General features: G+C 54.1%; 1 protein-coding gene across 3 annotated transcripts; it reads right to left on the bottom strand.

Moving 5' to 3' along the window:
• Positions 1 to 1,346: 1,346 nt before the first annotated feature.
• gpr173 (G protein-coupled receptor 173) lies at positions 1,347 to 20,051 on the bottom strand. Of its 3 annotated transcripts, none has more exons than XM_006625281.3 (4): positions 19,751 to 19,994; positions 14,995 to 19,560; positions 6,230 to 7,578; positions 1,347 to 1,686 (listed from the first exon to the last, which is right to left on the bottom strand). In XM_006625281.3, the coding sequence occupies exons 2-4, from the start codon at positions 15,106 to 15,108 to the stop codon at positions 1,668 to 1,670; spliced, it is 1,482 nt and encodes a 493-aa protein (XP_006625344.3). In that variant the 5' UTR covers positions 15,109 to 19,560; positions 19,751 to 19,994; the 3' UTR covers positions 1,347 to 1,667. The 3 variants fall into 3 exon arrangements, 2 of the variants coding, with proteins under 2 accessions (XP_006625344.3, XP_069040869.1); XM_069184768.1 differs by lacking the exon at positions 19,751 to 19,994 and adding an exon at positions 13,449 to 13,522 and having other exon boundaries at positions 14,995 to 15,005; XR_011183788.1 differs by lacking the exon at positions 1,347 to 1,686 and having other exon boundaries at positions 7,488 to 7,578; positions 15,672 to 19,560; positions 19,751 to 20,051.
• Positions 20,052 to 20,296: the final 245 nt, after the last annotated feature.

Genomic DNA, 20,296 nt, shown 5'->3' with positions numbered 1-20,296 from the left:
CACAGCACATATCATTCTGAACATACTTCTGATTCTCTGAAAGAGACATAAAGGTGACAAGATTTAAAATCAACATCTTCCACTGCTCAAGCAAACACCCCCATGGAGAAAACAGGTGTCCACCTGCTGGAGGTGAGCCCAGGTCTGCTGGAGCCACTGTCAAGTGCTGTCTGAAATAAAGACTGTAGGGGAGGGATGAGCGCACATGGGTTCTGTTATATAGTAAAATGTCCAGTTCTCTTTCTGCTGAAGAACATAATAATGGCTCCACTCGGCCCGTCTGTATCAGGTGATAACTGATCCCAGGATCTCACCCAGCTGTGTCCTCAACACCAGGGCACGACTGGATGCTTCAGGCAAGCTGCTCTTCAGGGCTTGAAACCCATCAGCGCGGCAGAGCTGGCAGTGGGGCATGCGCGCACACACACCGTCTCGGCTTGCAGACTGGCCCTCCTGCCTCCCTAGTTTTTTGTGGGATTGGCCCTGATGAACACGGCTCCTCTTCCCGTCTGCGAGAGACAGGCCCAGCCTCAGGCCTCAGGCCCGCGGAGTTCGCACGGCCTGTGCTCGCAGGCCCAGCCCAGGGGTGCGTTAGCCTGGCCGCAGGCAGCCTGCCGCGCCGAGCTGTGACGCCTGTTCCTTGGCAGCTCGTATCGTCAAGCAAGGCGACAAGGCGGGACGGAAGGCTCATGCAAGGCCCGTCCCTGCAGACAGAGCTCCTCCAATCACAGCTCTAGTGTAGCGCCACAGACCAACTCTACATCGCGCCAGGAGGGTGCGCAGCATTATGGATCACGATAGAGCCCATGTATCGTGATATGTGTCACAGGGCCTCATGCATCTCAGCAGAGACCTGTGTATGGCGATGGAGAAGGCGATCGCGGTAGTGCTGCTCAGCGCAGTGCACAGCAGGCTCTACCCAGACCAGGAGATTCTGCCCAGCAGCAAGACACAACAGACAGCACAACGAAGGACAACCGGAATGAAACCAGAATTTCCTAAGGAAGGAAGAGGAATTTTAAAGAGTTTCAGGCATTTGTGGTTTTCACTCAAATATCCATCAGCTGAACCTCCCCGCCCCCCCCCGATCCCCCACCCCCCCACACACACACTCACACTCACATGCGTGGTGCAAAGTCGATGGTCAGTCTCGTTCTCTCCCCCGCGAAGCAGCCCCTTGTCCGTATAATACACATCAAATTGTACAGCGGTCACAGTTCATTTACAAAAGATAGTATGCCTGAAGAGACGGTCTTTTTTGTTTCTGTTTACAAAAAAGTTCAAATAGGCATTTCTTTTTATAAAACCCACCCCACCCCCACCCCCCACACCTCTCACCCCACCCTTTGGCCCAAACTACCCCCCCTCCCCAGTCCACATTAGACCCCCACAGTCTTCAAAACCCCAGAGCCCCTCGCGCCCCCCAGCTCCCCGCTGAGGACAGTGTCTCAGAGAGGCTCCTGCACAGTCCACTGCCTCCTGCTTTCGGCAAACGTGTGTCGCTCCTGCTGCGTCTCGGACGCCGTCCTGAAAGGCGAGAGGTGATTTTTTTTTCTTCCATTAAGCTTCCCCCCTCCCACAAGGAAAATCAGTCTTCGCAAGTCCACAGTCCCCCAGCGGCGCGCTCCTAGAGCGTGCTGGCTGGTCCCCGCGCCTCTGCGGTCCGGTCACGGCGACCAGGGAGAGCTGCAACACACGACAGAGAGACCCGTTGGAGAGGAGGTCTGGTTCCTTTCACACAAGGCCACCAGAGTGTAAACTAGGATTCTCATTTCTTGTCTTGCTCTTTTATTTTTCACACGTGAGTAGGACCTTTCATCGGCTTTTTCCATTTTTTGCTTTTTGCAACCGACGGGGACAGAAATAAAGTAAGAGCGAACGCACAGTACAGGAAACAGCATCACTTTCTGGTAAGCAGATGTTAGTGTCCCACCCCCATCTCTCCCCAGCACAGTCCCTTCTCCACCCTAAAGCCTCGTCTCAGAAAGCTGTCCGGCGCTTACACCTCCCTGCGAACTCCCGCAACTCAGCTCACACACCGACAGACAGACACAGAGGCCAAACGAGACCCACGGGCAGCTCAGACTGGACCTGTCCGTGTCCTGCAATCTGATCTTCATCACCCCCTGCCCGGCCGGTGACATCGTTAACCCTCCCGCACTCCACAGCTACAGACTTGTGGCTGTTCCCTCGGTCGGCAGCGGCTAACTTGTTTTCCAGAATATCCGCAAAGGATTCTCCGTTTGTCCTAGAAGGAGCCACCACGAGCACTCCTTCCTGTCTGAACGAACAGAATCTGTGTCAACTAAGGCAACAGGAAATGAGGTTCTACTTCCTGCTCAGTGTGGGGGTATCCCCAGTAGGCAGCTGAGCAGAGAGAAATGGTCTGACTTCGCTTACAACTTACAACTTTTTATCCCGGTCCCCTCTGTTCGGTTTAGTCAATAGCAGATGGCACAGTGTTAATCCCACTCTATCCTTTTAGAAAACGCAAACTAAGCTACTTTATCTTCACTTACACATCTTTTTTTCCCAAACCGCTCCCTGCTTCAGTATGATCTCTGTGTCTGTGTGGATTTTCTCCCAGAGCTCCGCTGTCCTGCCGTCTTCCAGAGACACAAGGGCTGAGCAGATGAGCGCGTGCGTGTGTGTGTGTGTGTGTGTGTGTGTGTGTGTGTGCGTGTTCGTGTTCGTGTTCGTGTGAGTGTTCGTGTGTGTGTGCGTGTGTGTGTGTGTAATTGTCTTGCACTCCCCTGCCGTCCCGTCCAGAGTGTACCCACGCCTTGCACCCCAAGTTCTGTGATGTCGGGGGACAGGTGGAAGAGGGTCCGAGAGTGTGGACGGAGCACGGACGGCCGTATAAATACACAAGCAGGACAGCTGCTGGACCTCTGACGGGCCAGAATTCCAGCCAGAGAATTCCGCTTGTTCAGCACTACAGAAACTGAGAGAAGCTTTGGCTCGGACAGCTAGCTGCTCGGGAAGGAATTTAATCTTGCAGCCCATCCCCAGCCCTGTCAGAAGAGGCTTTTACAATCAAACACCACGTTACTTTTGCAAAACACGGTCAAAGGCCTTAGGACAGCGCCCGTCTTCATGCAAGGAATGACAAGGGCTCTAAACCCTCAGTTCTGTTAGAAAAAACAAAGCTCGTGCATTCGCCCAATTTCCAACAAACTGTTTCTGTTCCTAAAGAGAGCCTGGCCGTGTGCCGTGTGGCCACACTGTCTGCTGCCCGTGCCTTTGCGAACTGCCCCCTGCAGCGAGCCTGTCACCAGCTTTCTCCAGGGGTGGCCTGCTGAACAGCGAGCCGCTGCTCCGAGCCCCGGCCGAGACTTCTGACACGACGCTTGCTGAGTCATGTCCTGGCTGGGCGGCAGCGCTCGTTTGTCAATGGGGAAACAGCCTGACCTGCGCTCCTGCTGTATTCAGAGCTCTGACATTTACAATAAGCCCCCAAAACAGTGGAACTGTCCAGCTGTTCTTCAGAATGTCTGTCCCCGGGTCCAATTAGTATCATGTCAACCCCTGCGTGATGCACCTGCAAAATATACTGTATGTGCCAGTGTTTGTGCCTCCTCTGTTTTGAGCTTGGAGTTTTGTTGCAGTTGCTCCACGTATGTCAAGTTTGAATTTAAAATAATGTCCCTTTCTGCCCTTGGCACTGTGTGGAAATATCTCCCTACTGTGACAAACTGGAGGACAGCCCTATCCCAACCTGAAGCAAATGCACAGGCCATTTCCTGCATTTCCTGCGAAAGGCCAATTATTTCCTGCAAAAGCCCTGTGAGACTGCTGGAATCTAAAGGAAAACTACTGAACTGCATGGATGAGGCGCGAGTTAGTTTGATAAGCATATTGTAATCCATGATATCTAAAGATCTTGAGATAATTTCTGACTGGCACTGTAGTAAAAGAGCTGCGATCAGTGGGATCAACTCGAGCATGTTGGGCTCGTTAGTCCGCACCCCGTGCTGTCTGACAGGTCGCTGTGTCAGGAACCCGAAATTATTCTCAATGAACGATCCTCCCAGACGAGAGGAAGCTACTCAGTCCGTTTAGTAATTAGTTGGTCCAAGGATCTCCTCCTGCAATGCTGTCCTGCAGACTACTTGAACGCCTGTCCCTCCCAGCCAAGTTCCCCTCTGAGTTTTCCTTCGCCACCTCCCTGAAAACACCCACAGTCACTCCCGAGCACAGAAAAGGGAGAGATCTGATCACAGAGACCAGAAAGGAACCACTTGGTTTGTAACTTTGTTAGTTCGTTAACTGGGAGTGACTCACACTGCATGCGTCACTCCTGAGCCTTTCTGAGACTTCAGTCTCTGCACTGTGTACGCTGACTGACCTGCAGTCACAATGCCCTTTGATCTTATTTTCCAGGCAGGTCTTTAGTCTAAAATAATTCGTGTAAATTCCTCCCTCAGCTCTAACCACTAGCCCACACTGCCTCTCTCTCTCTCCCAGTGCCTCAGCTCTAACCACTAGCCCACACTGCCTCCCTCTCTCTCTCCCAGTGCCTCAGCTCTAACTACTAGACCACCATGCCTCTCTCTCTCTCTCTCTCAGTGCCTCAGCTCTAACCACTAGCCCACACTGCCTCCCTCTCTCTCTCCCAGTGCCTCAGCTCTAACCACTAGCCCACACTGCCTCCCTCTCTCTGTCCCAGTGCCTCAGCTCTAACCACTAGCCCACACTGCCTCCATCTCTCTGTCCCAGTGCCTCGGCTCTAACCACTAGCCCACACTGCCTCTCTCTCTCTCTCCCAGTGCCTCAGCTCTAACCACTAGCCCACACTGCCTCCCTCTCTCTGTCCCAGTGCCTCAGCCTCCACCTCTGGTTCCCGACCTGCCCATCAGCTCAAGGTCACCTGCTGAGCCTGGCAGCACACGGCTCTCAAACCTCGAAAGGCTCCAGCAGCCCTGCTTATCCTCCCACCTCCTTCTCCATTTCACAGGGGTTTAAAAGAGGTGGGAACTTATTTAAATGGAAAAGAGAACTTTCCCCCAACTCATGTGGAAATGTTAGACAAAAAAACACAACAACACAGGAAACGAGAGCAGCGAATATACAGGAGGATATTACTTCCTGCTGTGTGGGGAGATATTAATGATGATTCCTACATGCTCAAAGACCACCACACTGTGCTCTCTGAACACAGAGAGCACAGAGACCACCACACTGTGCTTCAGCTCTCTGAAGAACGTCAGTAACAAGGCGACAGAGTTCCTCCTCGGATGTAAGTCAGAGACTGAACACTGTCTTCCCCTTTAGGGTGTTATTGGTGGCCTTCATTCCGGCCGTCTGGGGCCCTGGGAATATCTCACTCACAGGCGGCTGTTCCAATCCCAGCCTGTCCTGCGTGTCAGGAAGTTTACATTCCTGCTATGGAGTCGCACTTATCTACTGGCCAAAGCTTCAGTATCTCTCTGGCTCAGAAAACTCTACAGCAGGACAGGAAAAAGGCTCATTTTACTTAACTGTTGTACCACTAAAATAGCAAGTCCAGCCTTTTGTGAAATGATTCTGATTCAAGTATTTTTTATCATTCTAAGAAACACAGCGATCCCCAGCGCACGCGTCTCAGGTGCTTCCCGTTTTAACTCATCCTTCGCCGATTCTGTTTCTCTTTGAGAGACACAAAACTGCAACGACAAGAACGTGGTCTCAGACTCCACAACGTATTCAACCACAAACAGACAGCCCCGGTTTGTTTGCTTGGGAACGATTTCTTCCCCCTTCGCAACATGGCTTAATTTAAGCTCTGACATCGCCCAGCTTTGCATAACTGCGCTTAAGAAGGCGGTCGGCCTGCTTGAGCTCCTTTAACAAAACGCCGCGTCAGGAGAGAGTCACCCCCTACAATCCGCCCATTCAGAGCAAAGACTTTCGGCTCCTATCTGCCAAAGAAAAAGTCAGGCACTCCGCCTGCCCTGCGTGTTACAGTACAATTCGCCCCCAATGAGAACGACTGGGGGCTCTCACTGCCCCCTGCTGGCCGTGGTCACAGGTGCGAGATGCCTGTGTCAGAGTGCCGCTCGCTGGGAAGCAAAGCGACTCGGATAATAAACGCACAAGAGAGGACAGGTGGAGGCCTTACTGGACTTTAGGCTCGGCTCTCCTCCAGACCCCTCGGACCCCCTTCAGAATCAAAGGTCAGCCCCCACCCCCACAGAGGGGCCTGCGCTGCCCCAGACCCCCGCGCCCCACCCCCCTGCACCCCCCTCACATGACGCAGTAGGGTTCGCGGGGCAGCTGTGGCTTAGTCCTGCAGCAGGAGGGCAGGTGGGCCAGCAGCCCCTTCTTCAGGTCCTTGTTGAGGAGGAAGCAGATGATGGGGTTGACCCCGGCCTGGGCGAAGCTCATCCACACGGTGGTGGAGAGGTAGCGGTGAGGTATGGTGCAGGCCTGCACGAAGACGCGCCAGTAGCAGGCCACGATGTAGGGGGACCACAGCACGAGGAAAAACAAGGTGATGACGTAGAACATGCGGCCCAGCCTCTTCTCCGCCTTGAACTCCTCCATGCCCAGCAGGCGCCGGTTCTGGTTGTGCACGTTCTGCCGGATGCCCAGCAGGGTGGGCGGCATGGGCCCCCGCCCGAAACCCGCGATCCAGTTGGCGGCCGCCTGCCCCGTGGCGCCAGGGCCATGGAAGGTCCAGTTCTGGCTGATGGCCGGCACCATCTGGATGGGCTTCATCTTGCGGTGCTTGTACTCGAAGAGCAGCAGCTTCATGTAGACCACGTGGGTGGCCAGGATGAGCACGGCCAGCATCAGCATGAAGCCCAGGGTGTCGTTGGCCTTGAAGTAGCGGTGCTCAAAGATGCACTGGTCCTCCTCTCGGATGAACTTGTAGGTGCCCACATCGAAGACGGGCGGGAAGGCCATGGCCACTGAGAGGGTCCACACCATGCACACCACCGCCACGCAGGTCCAGAAGGTCATGCGCTTGGAGTAGAAGCGGTGGTGGGCAATGGCCATGTAGCGAGTCACGCTGATGCAGAAGAGCATGAAGGCCGCGTGGAAGCAGAAGAGCACTGCCATGAAGGCCACGATCTTGCAGCTCAGCACGCTGTAGGTCCAGGCCGAGCCGTTCTTGATGGACACCAGCACGAAGGGGAAGCAGACGGCCGAGCGAATGGTGTCGGCCAGGCAGAGGTCCAGCAGGAAGTAGTAGGGGGCTTTGTGGAGGGCGCGGTCCTTGAGCACCAGCAGAGACACCACCAGGTTGCCCACCAGGCTCACGCAGATGATCAGGCCCAGCAGGACCAGCTTGACGTAGGTGGACACCACCGAGGAGCCCCCCCCTGCCGCCGCAGCTACTGCTGCCAAGGGGCTCCCCGGCCCCCCGTCTCCACTCTCACTGCCGTTGGCCATTCCTCCTCCTCCTCCTCCTCGGCCCCCCGCCGCGCTCGCTGGCTCCCGACCGGCCGGCCTCCGGACCCCTCCCCCCGCCGCGCTCCTCGGCCTCGTGCTGGTGCGCTCTCCCCGGGGGCTGACGCTCCGCTCAGAAGGAACCAGGGCGCCTCGATCTGCGTCGCCCCATTTTCCTGTTTCCGCTGTTTTCCGCCGCCGCACCTGCAGACAGGGGAGAGAGAGTGGTGAGTGTTCCTGTGTCCCGCGGTCTGCGTGCAGCATCTCCCCCTGCTCCCACAGCACGCCAGCTCGCGCCGAGAGACCCACGCTGCGCTAGTTCGGCACCCGGCTGTTCCCCAGGGTGTCCCGCTGTGTCCGCAGGGCCGGCACGGTGCCACCGGCTCCGTTCGGTGTGGCGCGTAGACACGGTCGGGCCCCACCGGGGTTCAGACACCAGAGACAGGACTCATCTGGCACCCTCTGGCTCATTTGGCTTTAAATGCTGACTGACCCGAGGATCCCATACAGCCCTTTCTTGAAAGAAGCCGGGGTATCAGCTTCAACAGCCTGGCTGGTGGCTTGTTCCATGCCCCCGCTACCCTTTGTGTAAAGATGTGCATCCTGTCCTAATCGGAGGATCTCATCCAGACGTTTCTTGAAAGAAGACGGGTATCAGCTTCAGTAACAAGGCTGGGCAGCCTGTCCCACATTCCAGTTCTCAGTATGGGATGGTTTTCGGTTATTTATTTGACATTTAATCTGGGTGTGTGCAGTCCTCCTGTCTGACCCTGAGTTCTGCTCTGTGTGCTCTGATGGAGTAAAGCCTGTGCACGGGTTCGAGCAGCCATGTAAATGATTAAAAAGTCCAACACCAAGTGGGGGATGTGGAAGAAAAACAAATGCCATTTTTTTTACATTTTAAACATCTTTTTCAAGTACTAGTGAAGGATCTAGTGTAGGGCTGGTATCCCTGCCACCTGGATACCGGGTCAATGCATGTGTTCGCTCCGGCTCATCTGCAGCACCTGGGGCAATTCAACAATTAAAGATCAGTTTTCCATCTATGCTATTAGAAGGTTCAAAGTTCTGCAACGGCCATGATTCCAGGCGCCAAGACTGACCACGCCTGCTCTAATCAAGCCGATTCGTCCCGACGCCTGCAAAACTATCCCATCGCGTTGTCCTGGAACAGGGGTCACCTGATGCCGCCCCCCGTGGCCCCCAGAAACGCGGCTCAGCAGTCCCCCACTAGCTGGAGCCGCCACAGTGATCACCCAGCCTGTTGCTAAGCTACGGGACCTCAGATCTCTCCCTTCCTGTGTGTCGGTGAGGCGTGTGCGTGGGAGTGTGTGTGTGGGCTCATACCTTGTAACGGTGTGCATGTGGAGAACGAGAGCAGAGCCTCGGGCGGCCGGGAGAGGGGTGACACTGCGACGGCCCCCCGAGAGGCACGGCTCCAGTGGAGCAGCAGCTCAGCTGAATCCCGAGGCGCAGGGTGTGCCGCGCACGGAGAGCCCCCTCCCCGGACCAACGCCGCGCAGCTGTCTCCCCCTCCACAGGGGGCGTCAGCCCCCGGGGTGTGGAAGTGTGAGGAGAGCACCTGCACAGCTCCAGTCGCACCACGAGGTACAGAGCCCAGTCAGGCACACTGCCTGAGCGGAGACAACCAGCCCAGAGCAAACGAACCCTGAGAAACCCAGGACCAGAGCAAACGAGCCCTGAAAAACCCAGGAACAGTGGGGGCAGGGTGGGGAGCTGGGGGACAGTGTGGGAGTGGGAGCAGGCCAGTGGGTTTAGGATGGGGAGACACTGGTGGACAGTGTGTTAGTGGGAGTGGGCCAGTGGGTTTAGGATGGGGAGAAACTGGGGGACAGTGTGGGAGTGGGAGTGGGCCAGTGGGTTTAGGATGGGGAGAAACTGGGGTACAGTGTGAGAGTGGGGACTGGACAGGGGCGCAGTGCCTGGAGGGCCAGCGAGCAGCAGAGGTGTGGGGAGGGTGCTGCAGAGGATGGGTGGCCCATTGTCTCCAGTCTCAAGACGGGAAGCAGGGATGCAAATGTGTTTCTGTCACGGTAATTACAGCAGCCTGTTGCTAGGCTACAGAACCTTATGCCTTGTGCCTGTGTGGGTGTGCTCGTGCATTTTTCTAGACACAGAAGGAGTAACATGTTTTCAGTGTAGCCGGAGCCAAGCGGAGCCTCAGAGATCTCAACCACCGCATTCCCAGCGTCTCCGGGCCAAGGCCATGCGGGATTTCGGGAAACCCTGGCGCCTCTCGCTGATGGCCAGCGTACCGGCCCAACCAGGATAAAACATGGACACTTGTTGCCAAGACAACAGAAGGGCGTGAGCACAGATGAACAGACACCTGCACCCCGATGGACACAATTTATAATGCACAAAAGCATTAAATGCAATCCGAGCCTGAAGTAAAAGTTAATCAAGCACATTTCTGCAGCCTGGCGTTCCCTTCCGTTTTGTGGGAAAGGGGTGTGGTGGATTTCAGACCGCTGAAGCACAGCGGGCACTGCGATCGGCCGACAGGGCTGTCACTCAGCCTGCCAGAGGACGCGAGAGGAAACTACCGGGAATCACCTTAGAAATAAGAAACAGTAGGCAGGCGCTTCTTTCCACAAAGGGTGGTGGGGGTGTGGAAGTAGCTGCCCAGCCATGTGGTTGAAGAGGATACCCTTATAAGACAGGAGATCACTGGTGAACTTCAGATTAATGGAGTTGGTACCTACCTATCCACTCCTGCCTGCCCTTCTCTCATATGCAGATACAGAGCTCCTGTGGCCTGAAGTCTTGGTACTCTGTCATATTTCTGGCTGTGTTTGGGTTCTGTCTGGCAGGTTTGTGGCTCAGTTTAGGGGTACAGACACCGGCTGGGTCCCAAACAGACGCCACATCATGACAGGCCGGAGCTGGGCTGGTACCAGCCTGCATCAGAGACCTGCTGAGCCTCAATCATGCAAAATCTCTTCTCTTCTGCTACACAAATAGCACTGATGTTGTTGAAGTCTTCTCTCTAACACACAACCTTCTTTAATCCCTTTAGAATTGGATGGGTTTAACTTGCTCCTATTGATAGGAATAGAAGTCTACATCACAGGGATCCTATAGGCATGAAAGAACTTAAAGCAACGACGATTTTATTAACGAAACCAATGCTAAATAAATGATTTTGTAGACTTTTAGTTTACACGTGTTCTACCAGCTGGTGCTGCACCACTTTTCGGTAAGAATCGGAGAGATTCCCCGGCAGGACTAGAATCGCAGCCAGTCAGGCTTGTGAGCAGGTGCAGGGATACAGGTGAAGGTTTGTTCTGTACTGAAGAGAGGCGCTGTGCTTGGGACTGGGCCTGTACCTGCTCCTCTGCAGCCTGCGCGCGCTGACGCAGCTCCTCCCTCTGTCTGAGCCCCTCCTGTCCAAGCGTTCTCTCGTTCTGGCACTTCCCAAGCAGGTGCCTTAGTTTTTGCCTCCTTTTCCCCTGTATCGAGCAAGCGGCGGAAACGTGTTCCTGCAGCTCTCTCACCCTGCAGCAGTATTCAACGTGAGCAGAGGGCAGCTCTCCTGCGCCGTGCTCCCAGCGCAGGGGGAAGCTAATAAGTGTCGCGCACGCCAGCAGGACACAGGCCCTGCCTGGACCAGCCCTCCCACCTTCACAAACTCAAAGCATAGCTAGAAGCTCCTGGTAGTGTGTACAGCATCACCGTTGTAACTCATGCGATTCTCATGTGGAACTTCTCATTTGGAATAAAATAACTTCAAGTGGAGCTAGGGATTTGCTAGCCTGAGAAAGCAATGTAATTCGGCAAGCAGATCGGGGGTTGTACCTCCTTTTTTAATTCAAAGTGATGTTTTTTTTTGGCCATGGTGTTAGCGTTCGTGTGTTGTACTGCTGTCCAGAGTTTTCTAACCCACAATCTCCGGTGGCCTCAACAGTACGGAGCTGTACACCCTTGTTTTGTCCAGAGCAGGATGGCAGGAAAGGTGGAACCTGCAGCTCTGTGGTCTCCACTGTCAGCCAGGGCCCGGTGTTTGAGAGGCACCGGCCCACAGAGCGCCCTCCCTGCACACGAACACACGACATCCTCTCCAGGAATCCTGGTTACGTACAGTACGTCTCGTGCAGCGCTGCTCGGCTCTGGATTTTTAATTCAGAAATCTTACACCCATACAACAGAGGGAAGGTTACCTAGTCCTAGAAAAACGGATTAACCCAATACACCGATGCAAAAACTCAACCCTACATCACACCACCTGTCCCTACTAGCATAGGAAGGAGGTCTGTACTCATGATTCTGTATCTAGAGTAAAGCACGTGGCCAAACCAGACCATTGGGGCGCACCAGTACCTGCAGTGGTGACCCAACTCTGCCTGGTCTCTCAGAACCCAGTGAGAGTCTGGTTCGCCTGTGATCTGGGTTTGGTGCATTCATGGGCTGAGAGGGGCTGGCCAACTGGAGGTGAGGGTTTCAGCTGCGGCAATGTGGCCAAGTGGGAAGTGTATTTCAAACAGAGAACAGGAGACATTGCTTTACATGAAGAGAGGTGGGAGTGGGGAACAAGCTGCCCAGCTGGTTCTCGTTTTAATAACTGGCTGAAAGAAATCCTTGGATCAGTTACATTCTAACAACTAAAAGTGCTTCATGGGCCTAAACACCTCCTCTTGTTTCTCTCTTTGCAGGTGGATCTGTGCTGATGGCTCAGATCAGAGTCTGACCACAACAGCTCCGTGCTGTCTGCTTATATACAGTACATGCAGTTACCCTTACTTCTTGTGCCAATCTTTTTTGCTCAAACCTACAGCTCATCCCGTTTTAAAGTGTTTGGCGATCAAACCATTTCGAACATTTTGCAGGAGTAAGAGAATATGCTGTATTTGTAAGCATAACTAAGGGTGAGGGTTCCAGCTGGGATTAGGCCTCTGGGAATCTGCAGATGTGTGTGGATGCACCACCTAGCATGGGGTGTGTTTGCAATCCCTCTGTTCCTTATTTGTGCTTCGGCTTTTACTGGTTAGAGCTTGCTGTTACCAAACTGTTGAGGCCGAGAACCAAATGAAAGTTAGCAAAGGCACGATATCAGCTGTCATCTGTTTGGTGATGGTTTGGCACTTGTCTTGTCTTTCTTTTAAAAAACAAGTCATTATCTATAATGCTCTGTGTGCCAAAGACAAAGCATGACTCAGGACCCAGAGCTGCAGCAGACAGCTAGCACACTGAACACAGTCCAGCCAACAGAGCTGCAGCAGACAGCTAGCACACTGAACACAGTACAATCAACAGAGCTGCAGCAGACAGCAAGCACACTGAACACAGTACAATCAACAGAGCTGCAGCAGACAGCAAGCACACTGAACACAGTACAATCAACAGAGCTGCAGCAGACAGCAAGCACACTGAACACAGTACAATCAACAGAGCTGCAGCAGACAGCAAGCACACTGAACACAGTACAATCAACAGAGCTGCAGCAGACAGCTAGCACACTGAACACAGTCCAGCCAACAGAGCTGCAGCAGACAGCTAGCACACTGAACACAGTACAATCAACAGAGCTGCAGCAGACAGCTAGCACACTGAACACAGTCCAGCCAGCAGAGCTGCAGCAGACAGCTAGCACACTGAACACAGTACAATCAACAGAGCAGCAGCAGACAGCTAGCACACTGAACACAGTACAACCAACAGAGCAGCAGCAGAGCTAGCACACTGAACACAGTACAATCAACAGAGCTGCAGCAGACAGCTAGCACACTGAACACAGTCCAGCCAACAGAGCTGCAGCAGACAGCTAGCACACTGAACACAGTACAGCCAACAGAGCTGCAGCAGACAGCTAGCACACTGAACACAGTACAGCCAACAGAGCTGCAGCAGACAGCTAGCACACTGAACACAGTACAATCAACAGAGCTGCAGCAGACAGCTAGCACACTGAACACAGTACAATCAACAGAGCTGCAGCAGACAGCTAGCACACTGAACACAGTCCAGCCAACAGAGCTGCAGCAGACAGCTAGCACACTGAACACAGTCCAGCCAGCAGAGCTGTGATACTCCCCTCTGTACCAGGCTCACTGTACCTTGCTGCTGCCCAGGCAGGGGCTGTGGCACAGGGGGCAGTGCCCAGTGTCCCCAGGACAGGAGAGAGAAGCCCCTGTGAGCCCCAGGGAAAAGGGAGATTAGCAAGTGGGGGCAGGAAAGTGATAATAGGTCTCCGGAGTTCAAGTAGAAAATTCACAGCCAACAGAGCAAGAGAGATTAAGGACAGCACTTAAGATAAATGTGTCTAAACAGGGATGGACAGACAGAGACAGGCATTCATCCTCACATTATATAGAATTGAATTAACTATGCAATTCCTCCCTGGGAAAACGCAGGTGGCAGGAGGCACCTTCATATGCCTTGGGAAATGAAGAGATTAATTCAATTTTAAAAATCCATACAGGTGTCTTCCTGACGAGACGCTGTCTCCGTGTGGACAGGCAGCGCGGTGGGTGTCTCCCGTGCTGGTGTGTGTAGGTAGCAGGAGAACAATGTGGAGGAAGGGGGGGTGTTCAAGAGAAACGTGTAGGATGATGAGGCGGACAGATCTGCTTCGTTTTTCCCCCACAGATGAACACCCACATTCCACCCGGCCCCGCCGGAGCCTCGCTCTGTGCGGCTGCTCGCAGGCCGGCGCCAGGCCCACCGGAACCGGGGTTCGCGTCCGTGCGAACACCGGGGGGCAGCGGGTCGAGGGGGTAGATACCGGGGCGCGGGGGGTGGGGGTGGTGAGAACTGGGTAGCAACAGCAACAGCCGAGCCCCACGGCCGTGACTTCAGTGGGAGGGCGCGACGGAAAATACACCAACCAAACAAGCCTGAATCATCCTGACTCGGGCGGCCCCGCTCTGCACCCAACGTATAAAATACAATTACAAACGACGAGACCAGAATATAAATACCGTCGGCCAAGTGCATGCGATGTTAAACACAAAGCTTGACTTTATAAATGGGTGGAATATCACGGCTGTATTCGTATCAATGTGCTGCCTGATAGACGCTCAAATTTCATCCGTCTCCCCGGCTCTGTGAGCGCTGTAATTAAGACAGGCAAACTCGCTTTAGGCGTGCTGGGGCCGGATCTGTGCGGCGGGGAGAGCGGCGTTAACACCGGCTGCTTGTGCGTGTAAAGCACCAGCCTATACAGTACGCCTCAAAAGCACACGGACGTAAAAGTGATTATGTAAATCGAGAAACTAAGCCTCTTGCAAATTGAAAATTAACATCTGTCTGCACGAGACGGCCGTTGCCTCCTCCAGCGAGGAAGTATATGAGCTACATTTGCAAACTGCAGTACAAATCTATCAATATGCACGCATGCATAAGCGATACCAACAAGTCGTGCGCCAGGCTTACAGCAAAGACAATTAATACCCCACCAGCTGTAAATACATACGCTATAGAAAAGCCATAGAGTCTGGCACAAAAGGCCGGGAATTTAAAGTCCTTATAGATATATAATGTATTTAAAAGCACCTCTTTCCTAAAAGCATTATATTGACGAACGTCGGCTTTGGGATAAAATGACTAAGGATGAGAGAAAGAGCCTCAGAAAAGACACGAGAGTGTAAAACAGCGTCTTACCTGCTTCGCGCTCTTTGTGGTCGAGACAAAGGCTGTGAATTTAATTCCAGGCCATTTCTGCCCGCGTGTTGCAGTTAATAAAGATCGGACTGTGGAAGTGAAGTCAAGCGACATACAAAATAACCCCACTGGACGGACAAGCGCTTAAGAAACCATCAAACAGCACGAAAAAAAAAACGCGGCGTGCTTTGACGTCCCTTGTAAATAAAGCAATCTGATAAAATACCAATACAAATGAAAACAGAGACAAAAAAATCAAGCTTCTCGTCTGTTTTTTTTTTTTGTCTGCGCGTCCTGGTTAAGTCCTCAAAAACCGGGGGACGGACGGGGGACGGCCACCGGGATTCAACTCCGTCCAAAGGCTTGTTCCCGGGAGCAAGGCGGCCGCGGTCCGTGTCGCCGAGGGACCCCGCAAGCCCACACAGGGTTCAAGGGAAAACAGCGTTTCCTCCTTTTCCGTGTGCATGACATGTCTTCGGGTCTTCCATAGAGCCCTACACGCCCTCACAAGCCCACCCGACTGCGGGAGAGCCGACCGACACAAAGCGCAGCCGGAGACCGCGGGTCCTATTCCTGCTGCGCGGACGGCAACGCTCGCGTCTCGTCTAGGTGGGGAGACATCATCGCAGGAGTCCCAGCCGGCTTTGTTAACGTGAATATCTTTAAATCCCCGTTACCTCCGCGGACTGTCGCCGACGGCGCAGTCACGGCCGCTCGTCCCTCAGCCTCAAGGTGTCGACCCTCGGCGCTGCCATGGCGAGCAGGAACGTCTTCCTCTCTCACGGTCTCTCCGCCCGCAGCGCGCCCGGCTCGCCTGTCGGTCTCGGCACCGGCACCGCGACCATGCCGGGGTGAAGACGCGCACACGGCGCCTGTGCAGGTGCCCTATATTATTGTCTGAAAAGACTACGACTGGCACCCCGGCAGAAAACAAAATAACAACCGCCGTTTCGTCAGTCGTGCCGGAGTCTTGCCGAATACCGCTGCTGTGGCGAGATCCCGGGCTCGCAGGAATCCGAGCGCGCCTGCTCTTAATAAATAATGAAAGCGAAAATGTGACCACACACAAAAAAAAAAAAAGCCGATGAAATGGCTGTTTGCGATGGTGAGTTGGGAACAGCGGCTCTTTCTCTGCGCTCGGCTTCGCCTCCGCTCGGAAAGGCACAGGCGCGACTCGGGAGTTTTCGGCGGAGGCTGAGGGATGTGGGCGCTGCGCTGTGGCGAACAGGGATTCGAGCGCCTTCAACAGCGTCCGCCGGGCACAGCCTGGAGCGCCGAGGGGCCTTGGACTGCTTCACCGCGGCTGGAAGAGCAGGGCGGAGCGCATCGCGGGGTTATCTCTTTCGTACGTGTTATGTCATCTTTGAACTCGCTCTCTCCCCTCGTTTCTAAGCGGAGAGCATGTCTCTCCAGCCCCCCGTATACACCGGCCCCAGGTTTGTCTTCCGCCGTGGCGTGTGGGTCGCTACCGAATCCCGCAAGGACGTCTAGCCGCGTTGTTAAATTAAAAAAAAACAAAACAAACAAAACAGATCCGCGATCCTACAGAAATCGCGGCCGGGACGATGCCCACGGTAGCGCGGCGGCGGACAGCGAGCCCGTGTGGACACCGGCGGCGGCGGACAGCGCCCCTAGCGGCGGCGGCGCGCCCGCAACAGGTGCAAGGCCTCGCGTGTCACCCTGCGCGCCGCCTCCCCGCACCGCGAAGCGGCTGATTTATTCATTATTCTGATTATGATGATAATGACGACAAAGAGAGTTTTATTCTCCTCGCGCTCGCTGTCGCAAATCGTTTGAAACAGCGCGCTTATGCCTTTAGGCTTTTAAACCGCAGGATATTCATGAGGGAGCGTCGCGTTAGTACCCGGATTGTATATTTTTTATAATAATGGAATACATTTGTGGAATCGTGACGCTGCCTGTGGGTCTTTGTCGCTTCTAGCGCGGAGCATGAGCTACCAGTCGGTCTGCGTCTCCCGCCACTGTCAACAGAAGACCGGGTTCACGCCTGAGAGCCTTTAGTTTGGTACCTAGTAGCTGACTAATCCAAGGATCACATCCAAGTGTTTCTCGAAAGAAACAGGGTATTGGGTGGCTGGATAAACGCGCTCCACACTCCCACCACTCTTCATGTAAGTAAGTGCCCCTGTTCTGGGTTTTAAATGCGTAGGTCCCTCGTGTGGATCCTGAAGAGGCGCGCCGGGTGGACTTCGTCAGAACAGACGTGTGGCTGCAGCTAACGCTCACGAGAATGAGGGCGACGATGAGGCGGGCCGCTACCAGCAGTACAGCAGTAGCAGACCAGACCTTTCCTCCTCGTGTTGTGCCCTGGGACCGAAGGCTGGTTTGGCACGGTCTGGGCCACGACAGCGCACCTGACGGGGGGGTCAAACCGCGCGCAGCGGGGCAGTCCGAGACACCGCGAGACCGCAGGACCCTGCAGCGAACTGTGGGAAGAACTGAAAAGATCATTGGAGCCTCCCTCCCTTCCATTTCTATCACCTGTCACAAACGCTGCTCCCACAGGGCCCCCAGTATAGTAGATGACCCCTCCCACCCCTCCCATGAACTTTTTGCCCTCCTACCCCCTGGGAAAAGATATCACAGTGTACGGGCCAGCTCCACCAGACTCTGGAACAGCTTCTTCCACAGGCTGTCAGGCTCCTCAGCACCCCGGAATCTACTGGTACCCACCCCAATTCCAGAAACGGGGTTTAAATCCCCCCAGTGTGTTGTGTATAGTGTGTTATTTATGGGGGTGGTGGCTCTGTGGCTCAGGATCAGTGCCTGTGGCTGGAAGGTTGCCGGTTCGAATCCTGCGGCGGGTAGAGGAATCCTACCCCGTTGGGCCCCTGAGCAAGGCCCTTCACCCCAACTGCTCCAGGGGCGCTGTACAATGACTGACCCTGCGCTCTGACCCCCCGCTTCTCCCCCTCTCTGTGCGTCTGTGTCTCATGGAGAGCAAGCTGGGGTATGTGAAGTTCCTAATGCAATAAATTGTATAGGGCTATCTGCACTTTGCACTATGTGTATCTCGTCTACAACGTCTATGTCAGTGTCCTGTCTGGATTTGCATCGTGGACCAGGAGGAACGATATTTCGTTCCACTGTGAACTTGAATCTGCGTTCGCCTCTCATGGCCAAGATCAGACCGTCTGAACAGCCGGACAGTCTGACTGGTATGTTCGAGGGCGACATTTCAAATCCGGCTGTCTGGTTTGTCAATGATGCTGAATTTAGGATTGTTCGTCTTTCAGCTTAAACGCGGTATTAAACTCCAGTCCGGTCCGGGTGGGTGGCTGGTAAAAATGGAGTAGTATAGAGTGTACTTGTGATGAGCTCTTAACATTGATCGTCACGGCTATGATGACGTTCGTACAATTTGTATTTGAATTCATGACGTATTACAGTGCTCCACGCTACGTGACGCCTGTCTTCCGCAGCGGAGCTCGGTCTGTTGACTCGTCTAAAGCTGAGCTCAGTTAGAAACAGACTTTTTCAAGAAGAGGGGCCTCAGACACGTGATCCGGGCGCACAGCTGCCCTCCGCCGTCTCTAGCTTTCATCCCCTCGGCCGAGTGCGCCAGATCCTCAGCGTTTAGTCTCTCCGTGAAGCTCGGTAACCGTTTTGTCTCGGCTTGACTCGACACTCAGCCGCGTCACCTCATGCTGGTGACAACAGCTGTCAGAACCGCTGGATGCCAACGGGAGCAGATGGCAGAGCGAGGAGGAGGAGGAGGAGGGGCGGAGTGTCTGCTGCACTGATGCGCTCCAGCCCTAGAAACTCCGGAGCTCAGCTTCGGCGCCAGTACCAGACAGGAAGGGACCGTGACACCTCTGCCAGCTGGAGCTCCTGGGCAGAACGAACCGCAGAGCACTGGAGGGGCAAGGAGGGGCAGGAGGGCAAGAGGAAAGGAGGGGCAGGAGGAAAGGGGGACCAGGAGGGGGAGGAGGTAAAGAGGCTCTGGAGTCCATCTCATTCACGAATGCCGGACGACGTGTGAGGACCAGTGAGACAGGAAGAGGATTTTCTGTGCCACAGACAAGGCGTGAATAATTGTGAGCATCAGTGGGTGTGTAAATAAACCCACTCAGGGAGAACATCTCTGTACCTGTCCTGCGTATCTTCGTAAGAGGGATTGTATTTGCCCCCAGGTGGGGTGCAGAGATATTGGCTCTCCAGTTCCTGACTCACGAGTGACTCCTGACAACAGCCGGCTCCGTTCCCAGCGAGCCCTGGCCACTCCCTCGGCTCTGGGCTTCCTGGGAATGTGGCAGGGTAACATGGACAGGGCTGTGGGCTCAGGGAGTCCGGAGTATGGGCCGGAGTGTTGGGACCGTGTCTCACCAGTGAACGAGACTTCCCGTCATCTCAGAAGAGCTCCTTTCCCCTCCTCCTGCTCAGGGTCTTCCAGAGTCCGTGACGGCAGTCAGGGCGTGTGAGGCGAGGCGGACAGGCCCCTGTCATCCCTCCTGAGCTTTCTCTGTAAACTGCGTTAAAGCAGACTCCGCCGCCAGGCTCGTCCTCACAGAGAGGAGCTCCGCTGTGCTGCTGGTGGAGGTTGTGCTTTGAACAGAGGAGGTCCACACACAGGTGACCCAGGCTTACTTCATCTTCTAATAATAACTTACTGACTCAAATCCTTGAAACGGGTACTGATGACTCACAGCGTAGGACATCTCATTTCAAATATTCGTGTTAATTGTCTGTGCGTGTTACACATGCATTCAGATTGCAGTATGTTTGAGATTCTCACCTCTCTCACTTCATGCAGCTCTCTCTCTGGCTCGTGTACTGTGGTTGACTTGAATATTTTAAAGGCGCACTGTCTCTTTAACTCTTTCCTGTACGGTACTCAAAGTCCCATTTGTTCTCCTTTTATACCTCATGTGTGGGCTACACACGGTGCTGTAATTTTCCAGTCCTGCAGAAAAGCTGCTGAAGAGCTCAGCGACTCTGAGACTGAACACCGGCTGTGAGAAACGGGGGAGGTAAATTCAGTGAGCACAGGGAACATCATTAACAAAACTACAATGTCACAGCTTCATGTTTACTTTTCCCAGAAACTAATCTTGACAGAACCTGATAAATGTAAGCTACCATCACATCAAACAGCAAAATAAAATAACCTGAGAGGTTCTGTGAAAATAAATATGTCTATTTTATATATGACCAGTGGAGCACAAACCAGAGGACACAAGTGGAAATTACATGGCAGTGCATGTCTAACCGAGAACAGGAGGCGCTTCTTTACACAAAGGGTTGTAGGAGAATGAAACAAGCTACCCAGGCATGTCGGTGG

Source organism: Lepisosteus oculatus, chromosome 2 (assembly GCF_040954835.1).
Source record: "Lepisosteus oculatus isolate fLepOcu1 chromosome 2, fLepOcu1.hap2, whole genome shotgun sequence".
In the NCBI taxonomy this organism is placed as follows: Eukaryota; Metazoa; Chordata; class Actinopteri; order Semionotiformes; family Lepisosteidae; genus Lepisosteus; species Lepisosteus oculatus.
Note: the sequence above shows the minus strand (reverse complement) of the source record. Positions and strands in the feature narration are given on the sequence as shown.